At 37.9% G+C, this 15,077-nt stretch overlaps 1 protein-coding gene across 1 annotated transcript in view; it reads right to left on the minus strand.

Moving 5' to 3' along the window:
* The window catches only part of bckdhb (branched chain keto acid dehydrogenase E1 subunit beta), a 121,836-nt gene that overhangs the window by 83,715 nt on the left and 23,044 nt on the right, over positions 1-15,077 (minus strand). The window contains exon 6 of the mRNA XM_088625913.1: positions 7,674-7,782. Within this exon, the coding sequence (XP_088482039.1) occupies positions 7,674-7,782 (109 nt within the window). The remainder of the gene's footprint in view (positions 1-7,673; positions 7,783-15,077) is intronic.

The raw sequence follows: 15,077 nt of genomic DNA on the forward strand, positions 1-15,077 counted from the left end.
AGTGATTAACACATTCTGAGCAACCTATGAGTAAATTCTGACTTCCTCTTCACACAAACAAATGATTTATATTGAATTAATATTTTTAATGCATACCGTGCGAAGTGAAGTACATAAGCCCATATATTCTAAATTCTTCCGAGTCTGGGCTTTGTGATGAGCAGACTGTAACTGGGATTCGCCAAGCAATATTGCCCACACTGGAGCACTTTCTACTTTGAGGTGACAAAGCGAGCAGTGGGATGCTTGTGCATTAAAAAAATAATGATTTTGTTGACTAAAAAATCAGGCAGATTGAAATAACGCAGTGCATGTTTTTTACTTCTGTAAACGTTTGCTTGAGCTGGGCTCGGCAGTCTCTGTGTTCGTTATCTTGGGGGAACAAGAGGATACCATGCAATTACCAGGAGTAAGAACAGGCATTTACTGAACTAGAGTAAAAACCAAATGACTGAAATGTGAGAAGAGACTCCCAGCCCAGTCTCTGGGTCAGAACATGGTGCCCCATAACTTAATGTGTCATAACAGGCCATGCAAAGCAGTCACATAACATTGAACTGCTAAAATCTTACACTTCAGATTTGACCTGAAGAAATACAGCGAATTATCCTAGTTTATATTCAAATGCACATTAGAATCAAGTTAAAATAGTGCTTAGGCATTCTAATTGTATTAAAAAATACTGCATTAAGCAGTGAACAGTCATGCATTATTAGTGAGAACATTAAACAGAGCTATGTTAGCATTTTGTCAGCAGCAGATATTGCTCTATCTTTATTTTTTTTATTTGCATGCAATAAAACCTGTGGTTCAATAGTTATTTATTTCAATTATTTCTATTTAGCATATACTTTCCAGATATTAAATGTCTGTACATTCCCAATGATGTTAAACTAATTAGACTATTTTTCTATCAATACACAGCAATTCAAATAATTATCAATGTCATTAAAGGAACATTACCATTGACAGCCAAATTTCACTACAAATTTACAAGTGTTTTTTTACTTGTGACTGTACAAAAAAACTTTAAAAAGCAATACAATTAGATTTTCTCATCTACCAATGCCAAGAAAAAACATTTTAATCTACAGTACAGGTGACTACTATTTATTTAATGTAATAACTTTCATGTTGAAATTGTTTTTCATGGTTAAATGATGTTATTAATTTAGCTTGAATACATCTGCTCCTTCAATTTGCTCAATACCCAAATCAAGTAGGTAAATTTGACATTTAGACTTCAAAATTATTGAGCATTTCCTACAGCTATGGCTGTTTCTTCAAACTGTACTTGGGAATCTACTCATGTGCTCTAGAAATCTAATATGTTTACATACTTAAGCACTGTTATTTTGTCAGTCTGGAGTTGTGAAAGGGTGGAGAACTGTGAAAATTCTATATATAAACTCCTATTTGAAAGTGCCATGATTGCAAGCTCAGATGGCAGCAAACTTTGCATGACACTTAATCATTTTAAAAGGGACAGTATCTAAAAGAAGAGATTAAAATTGTGAATAAACACCCCTTTTTCCATCTAATCTGTCTTTAATAAACTATAAACATAATTTCTCTTATCCTTTCACTCATAGATGCTTGGAACGTTTTTAAAGATTGTTTTGGCAATATTTTCATCAAGTTCCAATTTTGAAGTTCAGAGTCGCAATAGCTTTTGGCTTAGTCCCAAACTGTCAACTTTAATAAAACAAAAGAATCTAGCTTGGCAAAACTAATCAATCAAAAACAAATGCACACAATCCATTACAAACTCCAACATTTACAACCATCAGTTGTATATCCCAGAAACATTCCCCCCAAAAATTGGTCACACAAATTTATATTTGAACATATATAAATATATAGAGAACATATTACTACTATCTCTTCTACTAGTTTTAGTTACTTTGAAATAATGCTCTACCAGGTAAAAGAAACAATTGGTTCATTCATTCAATAAACATTTGTAACTTTCTTAAATGACATGCTTCACCAATGCTTCAATATCAGGAAAAGGTTTAGACCAGGTGGTAACCTCCCTCAGATGGCAGAAAGTGGCACAGCTCAGTGCGATGTGGCACGGAGCCGAAGTGTCAACACAGGTCTGAGGTTTGTGGTAGTTGCTTGTCATGGGATAAAAAGAATGATCACAACTACACAGTAACTAAACAGTAAACATGAATATTTCTGATAGTGCAATATTCTGAAAGTACACTGTACACAAAAATGATAGCTCAGAATAATTCAAAGTAAACAAAATGAAGCTTTGTGCGTGAAACGTTGCTGTTTGCTCCTTTCTGTGTGCATCAAGCCATCGTGTTCGTTTTGCCATTGGCTCACTGCTCCTTACTTTACACTCTTTTATTTAGAAAATTAAGTGACTTCCACTTCCTTAATTATTTTTTACAAATGGTGATTCTCATCATCTTTTGCAAGAGATGAAGGGTTACAGTATTTGTCGGTCACGCAATGACTCAGTTGTGAGGAAAACATTTTCTTTTTGCGTTTTTTTCCTGCGTCGAATATTAACATAACTCTTGAGTCCTAAACTCTTATGCATGAGATTTTCCATCAAAAATTGCGATCGCATGCTATTTGTACTAATGGCAGCCATAGTGCGCCAGTACGCTCACCACACACCAGCTCTCAGTGGGGAGGAGAACAGAGTGATGAAGCCAGTTTATACATGGGGATTATTAGGAGGCCATCGTTGGTAAAGGCCAATGGGAAATGTGGGCAGGTCACAGGCGTAACACCCCTACTCTTTTCGAGAAACACCTTGGGATGTTTAATGACCACAGAGAGTCAGGATCTCCGTTTTAAATCTCATCTGAAGGACGGCGCCTTTTCACAGTATAGTGTTCCCGCCACTATACTGGGGTATTAGGACCCACAAAGACCACAGGGTGAGCGCCCCCTACTGGCCTCACTAACACCTCTTCCAGAAGCAACCTCAGTTTTTCCCAGGAGTCTCCCATCCAGGTACTGACCAGGCTCACACCTGCTGAGCTTCAGCTGGTTGTCACTTGCACAGTACAGGGTGATATAGCTGCTGGCTGTACACAACACAATTAAATATAGCAATTGGAGTAAAAGACCCAAAATTGATATTTTATCATGATAGACTAGGTAAAGCTATCTGATAACCTACAAGATCAGATTCACATACCATGACACATAAACACCAACTTAGAATTTGACTGGCAATAACGCAACACAACATATATTTTAATTTATTTAATTACCTCTCACCAGTAAAACACGAAAATAATGTTATGAGATGGACATAAACAATTAAAAACTCAACACCAAAAGGAAGAACGATTTTTATTTGACATTAAGAAATTATTATTTCTAAGAAAAAAATAGAGTTAATGTAAAACAACCCAGTTATACTTAATGTTTGAAAACGTCATAAACTGATGTCCTCTTTCAAAAAAGTACTCAATAACACAAAAGCAAACTCATTTCCAATAATAGTCAACAGCATTCTGAAGCCTTTATGTCAAGTTTAGGCTTCAAAAATAAATGTTTGAATCTATGCTTTTATAATTCTGGTGTACAAATAAATCAATTTCCTGTGCTCCCAAATTCAGTGGAACTGTTATATTCAGCAAATGAAACACATGTGTTGTGTCATCAGTTGCTATAGTGCCAGTCAAAAGTGAAGTATAAAAGCAGACATGATACAGATTTTTCCCAAATTAGCCTTTTCCTCCTTCTCTGACTGTCACCTATAAACACTACAACCATTATGTTTTAATACTGTATCTCATTATGTCATCACATTCCTGTGATCATTTGCAAGACAGGATACAAGCTACTTCACATTAGGGTAAATATACATTTAGACGTTTGGCTCAACATTACATTTAAGTTAAAAACTGTCTGCTTCCAAATAGGACATGGAGAAATGGAAGCTGAATACTGCAGATTCAAGTTATAAAATGTAGGCAGCGCTCCTGTTGGCCATCTGACCCTGCTACACAACTCAATAACCAAGGCAGCAGCACGTAGAGCTTTCTCTCACAGTCTCAACTGGCCTGGGCTCCACTTCACTCACTGCTGCTGCACCATTAGAATATGTATACACTGCTGCTTCCGCAACATAACTATCTCAACATTGTTAGTAGTCATTTACAAGACACATTGTCTTGTAACACATTTACAATGTTGTGAAAAAGATGGAATACGTTTAAAGTCTTAAAATACTGGGCACAGAGGTTCCAGATTGACCTAGGCTTTAGGACATTAGTAAGTACTAAAATGGTCTTCTGGTCTACAGGAACTAGCTGGCCTGCCAGTGCTGGTCACTGGAGGCAGATATGCCCAATGATCTGACATACTTCGAAGTAAACGGCACCTTACAGAAGGGCAGAGAAAAAACAGTATCAAAGGGAAATGTTACAAAGTAAAAACTAACTGCAATTAGAAAATTGCCAATTTTGTTGCTTTTAATTTTTACTGTATTTTAATTGGTGTTAATATCCAATTTAGAGTTAAGACAGGAGTAAAACATCGGCATACCGCAATTTTACATAAGTCAGAAACACCTCTTTTTTGGCAATTACCATTCATTAACATTTATTACCATGAATTACTAATCTCGATATTGCAGAGATTCTTCCTTATTTTTCTTTACTGTGTGAGTGAGCAAAGACTGAACTGCAGGTTTATCAGGGTTTAATGTCCTTTAATGGTTAACAGGTGCATATGCTCACCACACCCACTGGGTCACACACAAACACAACACAAACTAGAATGCTGCAGGACCATAAAAGAGGCAACACACACTAGCTGAGTATTTAACCAGTGTAAGAGACAGCAAAGAAAAAACAGACCCTGTGTGACCACAGCCTGGACATAAACACTGGGCAACCGAGCTAGACCTGACTGCCCAGTGAGGACAGGCTGTGCTTCTACTGCCAGCAGGGAGAAGCAGAGAGAGATGCCGCACTGTGAGAAATACTCTGGAATTAGACAAACATTTGTCCCTAAAATAGCAAATCTAAGCCCAGAATTCCCACAATTGCCAGAGACAAAACAGCTTCCAATCTTACTGGAGGAGGAAACTCAAAAGAACTGCAGCTCAATATATGATCTCCCATCACAGCCTGAGGAACAGTGAGCCTGTCTCTCAATAACATTATATGTTTTATGTGATGTATATAACTGGCCAATAATGTGTTAGTACTGTAAATGTTGTGGTAATTGTATCTTCTCTGGCAACACTGTAATTCATTGGTCATGCCAATAAAGCTCATTGAATTTGAATAATCATGCAGGTGAGAAGAGAGCTAGAGAAAGAATGTAGCAGCAGCAAGCAGTCCGTGAGGTAGAAAAAGAGAAGAAACATCGCCCATTAATACAGCGGGAGAGAAATGAAACAATGTACCAAATATAATACACACTTAGAACATACAATACAGTAAATTAGAATGATTTACACTTTGGTTTATACTTTACATTCCATCGCCCTACCACAGTGCTGTTCAGTCATTTAAAACAAAACAAAACACTCAGTAACTAATAAAAAGACTTGGACACTTCCCTGACATGACTGCACAACAGGGTACTCGCCACATAATTTTCAATGAAAAATCTTAAAATAATCTGCAGAATTCATATGCACGAAAAGAAAAGCCAGTCAGAAGTGTTAAAAGGACATTACCCTCACTCTGTAATAGTGATCACTTGCTCTTTATGCATTTAATGTATATCTCAAAACTTTTATTACAAAACCCATGGGAGGTTTTACATCAATCGAGTCATACAGAACCCTGGGAGAAGACAAGCCTTAAATAACACTATATTATTTTTGGTTTGAGGGATAAACGGGCAATTAACCGTGATCCTCTAGATGTGCAAATGCATAGAAACTTAACTTCCGACTGCCTTCCACCTTACTGCTCTCAGAGCGGGATCAGACACTGTCTCGTAAACACCGCTGCCCTTAAGCATTTGCCGTGACATGAAAAAGGGACTTCACAGGTGAAGAAGCAGGAAAAAAGTGTTGACTTCAGTACTCAAGGTGGTAAATTTAGACAGGTTTGCTAAGGGTGAAGGCTCATCCTCCGTGGCTAATGGACGTAATCAGTTGACCATAGATAGATAGATACTTTATTGATCCCGTGAGGGAAATTGCAGAGACCATGCATGCTTTGCAGAGAAACGCAGCAGAAATTAGAGCTAGTGTTGCAGCAGTATTGTTCCTTCCTCAGGATACTGCCATGCTAAAGATGGAGTGAGATGGAGGAACAAGAGAACTGAGGACCAAACATAGAAAACGGATCCAACTGGAGGGGGCAGCGATTCACAGAAAAGGTAAGAGCCCTTAAGACCACCTAAACTGGGACAGCTTCTGTGAATAACAGTGTAGCCAAGGAATTCAATTTCATAATTTCTAACAGAGAAGTCCTAGAGAATTTCAAAAGGGCTGAACAAGGTTTAACTGTTTGCTGAAGCCCCACCTAAAGACCACAAAGCAGGAGCGAGGCTTATACTTCAGAATAATTTATTTAACTCAGGTGAGACTGGTTTGTTTAGCAAACTGGTGCTCCAGGGTTCAAGGCTGCAGAAGATCAACTGAGCCAATGCTGCTTCACAGAGGCCAGAACACACAAGGGGTCAAGTGAAGAGATAAAAAGCAGTTACCAGTATTCTGGAGGTCTCGCCTCTGTATGGGGCTCATTTCTGTACTTTCTACAGACTGGTCTTCATCGTTGTTTAGTACACGAAGTGGAACACTTCAGAAACACACAGGTGGATTGCTGCACATTTACATTTTCTTTGCAATTTTGATTTTGTCTTGATCTAACTGCTGAAGCATAGATAAGCCATGTGGAGATCACCATCGGTAGCCTCCTTCCTTTACTAAAACTGATATCCTGATAAAAGAGATCTCCAGGCTACCCGAGGGGTTAAGTGTACACGAGCACCTTCACAGCATTAATCCCCCATCTGTTGCTCGTCATCTTTAAATCTTCACCAACAAAAAACATGTTACCACTGAAAATGGGATTAACTGACTATCATCTGTGCCAAACATAAAACACCATGCTAGGAAACCACATTCCAGTACCAAAAAAAGACCATCCAAAGAGAAATGACTTCCAAGACATCCAAAACTTACAAGTGCCCAAAATCGAAGCAAGCCAAATGTAACAATATTTATTATATTACTTACATGTTGTGATTTTCCAGAAAGAAAACATGCTGTGACAGTAAATAAAATCACATGGAATATCTTAACTGTATACAATAGGCCCTGTTACACATTACTCTGGAGTCTTCATCTCGACTTATACATAATAAACACTTATTAGGAAAAGAATAACAACAACAAATTACTGCTAAAGTGTTTTAAAGTTTAACAATGATTTGAAAGAGAAAATCTGGGTTATTCCCTTATCGGACAAGAAAACATAAAAGCAAATATTAAACCTTAAGCACAGTGATCATAAAGAATGTTGTTATGAGCACTCTCCACAAGATAAGTTAAAATAATTTCAGAGAACACTGTAAAGCAGCCAATAAAATCACACTTAATGGGCAGAACAAAGAGTTACTTTGCATTCCTTACGATACGGAGTCATTCTAGATGAGTGGGACTGAAGTTTATTGAAAATGGTTTTGAAGGGTCTGAGAGTTGCCACAGTGATCGGTATCTTGCTCACCTGCAGCTCTGTAGAGGATCTTCGGCTCAAAGAATATGCAGGGGTTGTTGTCTGCTATGCACGACAGCAGAAGGCCCTTGGCTTGAACAGGACTTCTGGGTATAACAATCTGAGGGGGAAAACAAAAAAACAAACACTGCCAACTTGCATCACTGTGTCACACTATAGTTAGCATAAAAGGATAGTTTCAAAATAATTCATTTTCAGTGAGCTGCAAATTCGGTAACACTTTATAATAAGTCATTGTTCATGGTTCATTAGGAATTTAGGAAGTCCAAAAAACAAGGACACATTGTTACTTAAAGTTCATTTAATCCCACTGATAAGTATTTATAACAACTTAAAAAATAATAATAACTGCAACAAACTCACAAATGTATTATTGTCATGTTATTGCAGCTCAGCCAACAATACTCTGTATTGGAACTTATGGCTGGTTAGTAAGGCAACCACAGCTCAACTGTCCTGTTGTCATCCCTGGAGAAAGCAGCTGTTACAGCAGCATGACGACGTGCGTTGTGGATGAATACACATGAAAGGGAGCTAGTGAGGACTTGATCGATGCATCGCTGTGTAGTGAGACTGCCGTGAATAACTAATAATGGAGATCTGTTAAAGAAAACTACACACTTCTGTCCAGAAGATCACACTGATGGACCTCTCTATCGATATGGCTCTTCCACATAGCAATGAGCACATCATTCTGCACGTCTGTGACACACTTGCAGATGTCCATCAGGGCGAGCAACACAAAATGACTCCTCGGTAAAGAGGACCTGGCTCTACTGCTGATGAATCTAATTGAGGTAACCTACAAAGGACCAATGATACAGAGGCATCGTTTGCTCCATAAGAAAGTCACACATCTATGTATATCCTTTCTTTTTTGATTTTCCAATACAGTACTTGCCTATTTCTTGATTCTTGATTTTAAATAGAATGGCTTTTCACTTTTCGTGTCAAAAATTATTATTATTTATTATTAAATTATTATTTAATTTATTATTCGGCTCCACCTCCTGTTATACTAGCCTGTTATAGCCCTCATACACACGGGTGAAGGACTGCCAGCTCTCCTCTCGTACCTCCACTTTCAGAGCCTCCTCTGTGTCAGCGACCAGCAGAGTAACACCAGAAACACTGCACATGCACAGGCACACTAAAGGGCACAGCAAGCGAACAAGCTTGAAACAAGGTCCAGTGACCTTCCATAAGGATCACCTGTTTGGAGCTCAAAATAATTTCAATGCAAGTCTTCTTTTTGACCTTTACCAAAAACACTTTCACTGCAGGATGTTAAGGAAAGAGGAGAAAGTAAATGGAGAAACATCCTGAGACTTCTTGACCACCGTATTGCCGCATTGGCATACTAACACACAATATGAAGGAACGGAACAACTTCAACAAGACTTCTTAAAGATCATGTGATACCCAAAGCAGGCGGAAATGTTGTCTTTTCTTTCTAATTTTCAATGTGGAATTTGTTTTTTTTTTCTTTGCAGCTTTTGTGGACATTTAACTATTTTCACACATGTAAGTGCTCAATTTGGGCAATCAATTTTTGAATAAAAATATTTTACTTTAAATTAAGTGTATACATCATGCGTAATCTTACAAAATGGAACATTACTGGAAGGAAATAATACTTTTACAAGGTAAAAAAATCCCCTGTAGTTTTTAGGATTGAGTAGAACCCTCATTTCACCAAATTAATTTTAGTGCAGACAATTAAAAAGCATCATACTGTATGAAGGTAAAAATGTCCGCTCAAAATATAAGATGAGTGGCACGTCAGAAAGAACCCAAGAAAATAATTTACGTTTTGACTTCCTCTACTGAACATCAGTGGGAATCGATTTAATAGGCCAAAAATACTATGATAAAAATCGTATAACTTAAATCAACACTGACATAAATACACAATACAAAAAGAAGAGCAGTCCTGAAGGAGAGTTCCCTTGACACTCCCTGGTCCAAGAGGAATGTCATACCGAGACCGGCTTGAAGATCTTAACCTCTGCAGCCCTGAGCGAAGGATATCATGAGGGCTTTATATTCACAGCCACACAACTGACACGGTCCACCAATGGAAAACCCAATTGCTTCAGTATTGATAAAAACATTATTCCAGTAATTAGAGCAGGATTCAAATAGGGGGCACTTCTTTACACTGAGTCATGATGTACTGAAAAACTTTTCCATTATTTATCAGCATTTTTTTAAGTTTATAAAATACATTACTCTATACAATGTACACAAAATCTTTAAAAAATCAAATATTTCATCCTTTCATCAGTACATACATTACACTGTATTTCTAAAACAAAAGGAGAGAACTAGATACAAATCAATCATTATTCATAATCATAATTATGGAAATCAGCGCTATTACAGAATGGTATGTTCAATATTTTTAAGAACAGAATTATTAATCTAAAGAAAATCTTTACTCTGTTTGATGATAGATATATTCCCAATTTGGACCAACACTCAAAAGGGGAACCACTTCTTTAGACAAAGATTCACTGTGCCTGGAACAAACTAACACGACAGGCTGCTGAAGCAGACTCTTTGGGACGCTTCAAGAAAAGGTCAGATGAGATCATTGGCTACAAACAACTAAACTGTCTGGAAGGGTCATTCCGTCCTTGTTTGCAATCTTTATCGCGATCTCATAAACGTTCTGGTTTTAGCAAAGTAAAGCCTCTAAAGCAGTTGTTCTAAAATCAACTTATCTGCTATCAAAAGGAACTTACAGTACACTGGTTAGTGAAATCAGTGCAACAAAGCAGACTGCAGCAATCCATATTTAATTGCAGCTAGGCAATACAGTAGATTAACCAGGAAACATACCACCACCTCTTCCACAAGTTTTTTATGATTAATTATCACCTATGTGGAATGTAGCAAATTTGTTAAATCTCCACATTTTATTAACTACTATTCAATGGATTACCAAAGTCATCCCAGAAAATACATCTAAAGTACAATACCAACAGTTTCATCAACAGGGAAAGAAACAGCAGTTATTCTTAGCAGATGGCAAGAATAACTAAAGAAAGGGACAGGGAGAGCTCTGTTGGAAAGCTATAATGTGTATTGCTGGGAAAGCTCTATAACGCGGCCATCCATCATGACTGAAAATTGAAATCTACCCGATCTTAATTTTTCACTTCATCTATACAGTATGTAATGGTTCTTTAACCTTCAGGTTTTTTTAATCAATTTCTCGTAGAAGGAACATTATTTATTAGCATGGCATTTAAAACTATTAATACACCATGGTGAGTGTGCTGGGGAGATTACATTGATTGGGCACAGTTATTAACTCTGCTTATTAAAGTTTGGTGTCTAAAGAAACAAATCTGCAAGAGTCAAACTATATTCCATCCAGCAAGTAGATTCTCTGTGATGTACTTCACATACTTTATTCATCTCATCTTAGAAACAAATTACCAGCGATTCACAGTTATATACAAGAGAGAGGTTCTAGTTTGTGAGTGTATAGTGGGCCCATATTGATTTCTGCTGTGTACTTCCTGCCTCTGTGGTGTATCTTGGCACTCTCACTACTTTCACACATGTGGTTGAAATGACTTTATTCCAGCTGCCAGATATTAAGAATCCGTAGCGCAAAAGGCACAAAGGGAAACTTCAAAACTGCGACCAGCAGCTTCAGAATGGCAAGCTGCCGAAATTATTTATGACAGAGAGCAACGTGGAAGACCTTGTGGCGCCTGTAATTACAAACGTCTAATGTAAACAATCACATTTTAGACGTGCTTGTTTAAAACACTTTTCCAGAGTTAAATGTAGAGTAAATTAGAACTTGATGACATGATAAAGTACTTTCTGCTGCAGAGAGTCTATAAACTTCTCTACAAGATATTGCAAGCCTTCAATTTAATATGTTACAGTGTGTTTCTGAAACAGAGGTACAGTCGTGCTTGAAAGTTTTTGAACCTATTACATAAAAGGAGATTTCTTTTTAACCATAAAATGCATATTTAATCAGAATTTGTCACTTCCTAATTTAAATAAAGTATAATTATTCACCAATTTGAGTGTTTTGAAAGAAAATGTCCATGCAGCAAAATAATACACACAGTATACAGAAATCGTGCAGGTGCACAAATAAGTGAACCCTTAGTTCTACGTCTTACATCAAGGTAAAGCAGGATCAGGTGGGTCAATGACAGAGTGTTAACCAATTAACCGAGATCTGAAATGATGTGTTAGGGAGGAGCAAACAGAAATAATTGCAAGAAAGCAGGTCAGTTACCCATCCTACGAGTCTAGCATGATGCCTCAAACTAAGGAAACAGCAGCAGAACCGAGGAAAGAAGTAGTGGATGCTCATCAATCTGGACAAAGTTATAAAGCCATTTGAAAAAGATTCAAACTCCATAAATCCACTGTTAGGCAAATAGTATACAAGTGGAGGGCATTTTTCACAATGGTATCCCTGCCAAGAAGTGGACGTCCTTCTAAAACTTCACCACGGGCCACAAGGAGAATAATAAAAGAGGTAAAAGGTAATCCTAAAATAACATCCAGAGATCTACAAGCCTCCCTAGCTGCCTCTGGAGTAGTGGTGCATCAATCAACAATAAGAAGAGCCCTGAACAGAAATGCCATCTATGGAAGTGTCACCAGGAAGAAGCCTCTTCTGTCAAAAAAGAACAAACCTGTGTGAAGTCTGCCAGAGACCACCTGGACAAACCTGAAGAGTTCTGGAAGTCTGTTCTCTGGACAGATGAGTCCAAAAGTGAACTATTTGGGCACAACAAGAGGGCCCATGTTTGGCGAAGAGCCAACACAGCCTACCACCAACAAAACCTTATCCCTACTGTCAGGCATGTTGGTGGGAGTGTCCTTGTATGGGGCTGTTTTTCTTACTCTGGTCCTTGCATCATGAATTCTGAAAAATATCAAGGAATTCTTGAGAAGAATGTCAGGCCATCAGTTCGAAAACTCAAGCTGGGCACAAAGTGGATGTTTCAACAAGACAACGATCCTAAACATTCAAGTAAGTCCACTGAAGAATGGTTTAGGAAGAAGAGGGTCCGTGTCCTGGAATGGCCAAGCCAAAGCCCTGACCTGAATCCTATTGAAATGTTGTGGTAGGACTCGAAGAGGGCTGTTCATGCAAGACTTCCTTCAAACCTCAGAGCTGCCGGAGTTTTATAAAGAGGAATGGGAAAAAATCCCTCCAGGAAGATGTCAGAGCCTGATAATTGGTTTTAGGAGGCAACTGTATGAAGTTATTGCTGCTAAAGGAGGTGCCACAAGTTACTGAAAGTGTTCTTACTTTTGCACACAAGAATATCTGGTGATTTGTTAAATATCACAGTCTAATAATCTATGAGTTCAAATCCCCTTTTATGTGTCTTTATTTAGGATATTCATTCTATATGTTCATTAAGAGCTCAAGTTCATATAATAACTCTATAATATCTAAAATAATGACCACCTTGAAGGGCTCACAAACATTCAAGGATGACCGTAGTAGATAAAAATCCATCTATCCATCCATTTTCTAAAGGTTTCATTCAATTCAGGGTCACAGGGCACCCGGAGCCTGTCTAGACAAGCAACAGGCAGAAGGATACACTCTGGATGGGACACCAGTCCACAGGGCAAACACACAGACACAAATAATTCAAGACGGTTCACAAAATCACATTAACAACCTTCTGCATTATAAAAATAGAAATCTCTACTGGAGATAGAGAACTATCACAAACCTGCAAGTGAAAAGTGCTGCTAATTTCTAACCATATCCCCTTCCTAAGCTGATTCTATTTAATGTGAACATTTGTTTTTTGACATTTTTTTAACAAACAAAATTAAAGTACAAAAATAAAAATAACCCTTCCTCACCCCAACACTAAATCCCCAGAAAGCAATTAATTACCTTAGCTTTGCAGTTAGGTGTTACTATACAAGATGCATTTTGCTTTATATTGCAGTTGACAAATTGCACAAAGGGTGAGTTCTACATGCCGTAGACTTGGATGAGACATTTTTTTAAGGTGCATTTTAAAACCACAGTAGATCAGACATATAAGGGACTGTGTAAGAACTCAAGAGATAGATAGATAAGACTTTATTAATCCCGTAGGGAAACTGATGTGTTACAGCAGTCCAGCCCAAGACAAGCAAAAACAGACATCAGAATAGTTATAAAACAAAAGACAACAAAATAAATAAATACATACATGTGATGATCATAGTCACTGTAAAAACAATAAAATATGTGCAAAATGTGCATAGGTTTATACAGACTGATTGTCCAAAAAGTACAATGGAGCAAACATGCTGTCCATAGAGGAGCAAATGAAGGGCTAACAGTCCTAGCCTAGGGCAGCGTTATACACCCTGACAGCCGCTGGGAGGAAAGACCTGTGGAAAAGTTCCCTTGAACACTGTAACTGGAGCAGTCTGTTGCTAAAAGTGCTCCGCTGCCCAGTAACAGTCCCATGAAGCGAATGAGAGGCGTTGTTCATGATGGCTGTGACTTTGGTCAGCACTCTCCTCTCAGCCACCACCTCCATGGGGTCAAGGCTCATCCCCAACACAGTGCCAGCCTTCTTGATGAGTTTATTGAGCCTATTTGCATCTTTTGTCATGATGCTGCTGCCCCAGCACACAACAGCATAGAAGATGTTGTGTGCTGGGGCAGCAGCATCATGACAAAAGATACAAATAGGCTCAAGAATATCTCTTATTTGCCATAGATATTAGATAGCCAGCAGCAAAGTGCTTGCCAGAGACTTTCAAGCAGTAAAGGCTGAACAAATACTTCCAAGGGTGCTCCCAACCCTCAAAGGGGATGAGAATTACACATTTCAGTGTCAGGCCTAATTAGCAGAGGATAGAAATGCACTAACAAACAAGGGGAATAAATTGCTGCTTTTGTTTGCAAAAATTTGACAGCTCTTAAAATCACACATCTCCTATCTGTAGTTTCAGGGTAAGCACTCGAATTGATAAATGATCACAAACTATGTACATGTGGCAAGAGGAATAAGTCACAGACACTGATTCAATCAAAGCTTTGTATAATTTATTGTTTCGCAAAACAAAATGTGGGAGAAGCTCACTAAGCTCAATGCTCCAATGTCCCATTACCAACTATGTTTAAAAGGAGACAGATGCAGGATAAATTAAGTACCACTTAAATGTGTAATTAAATGCAGACTTTATTCAGCATGTTCAATTTTTGAACACTATGCAGAAAATAAATTCAAAAAATAAAAGCGATGTGAATTAAGACTGTATATGTGCACAGAAATGCACTTCACTCTCCTAATACTCCCATAACATCTATGTTTTTAACACAGTAACCCTGAACATTTGCCAATGTCATTTGCACTAATTGTACAGTTAGTACAGTAAAAA

Source organism: Lepisosteus platostomus, chromosome 3, assembly GCF_059453375.1.
Source record: "Lepisosteus platostomus isolate fLepPlt1 chromosome 3, fLepPlt1.hap1, whole genome shotgun sequence".
In the NCBI taxonomy this organism is placed as follows: Eukaryota; Metazoa; Chordata; class Actinopteri; order Semionotiformes; family Lepisosteidae; genus Lepisosteus; species Lepisosteus platostomus.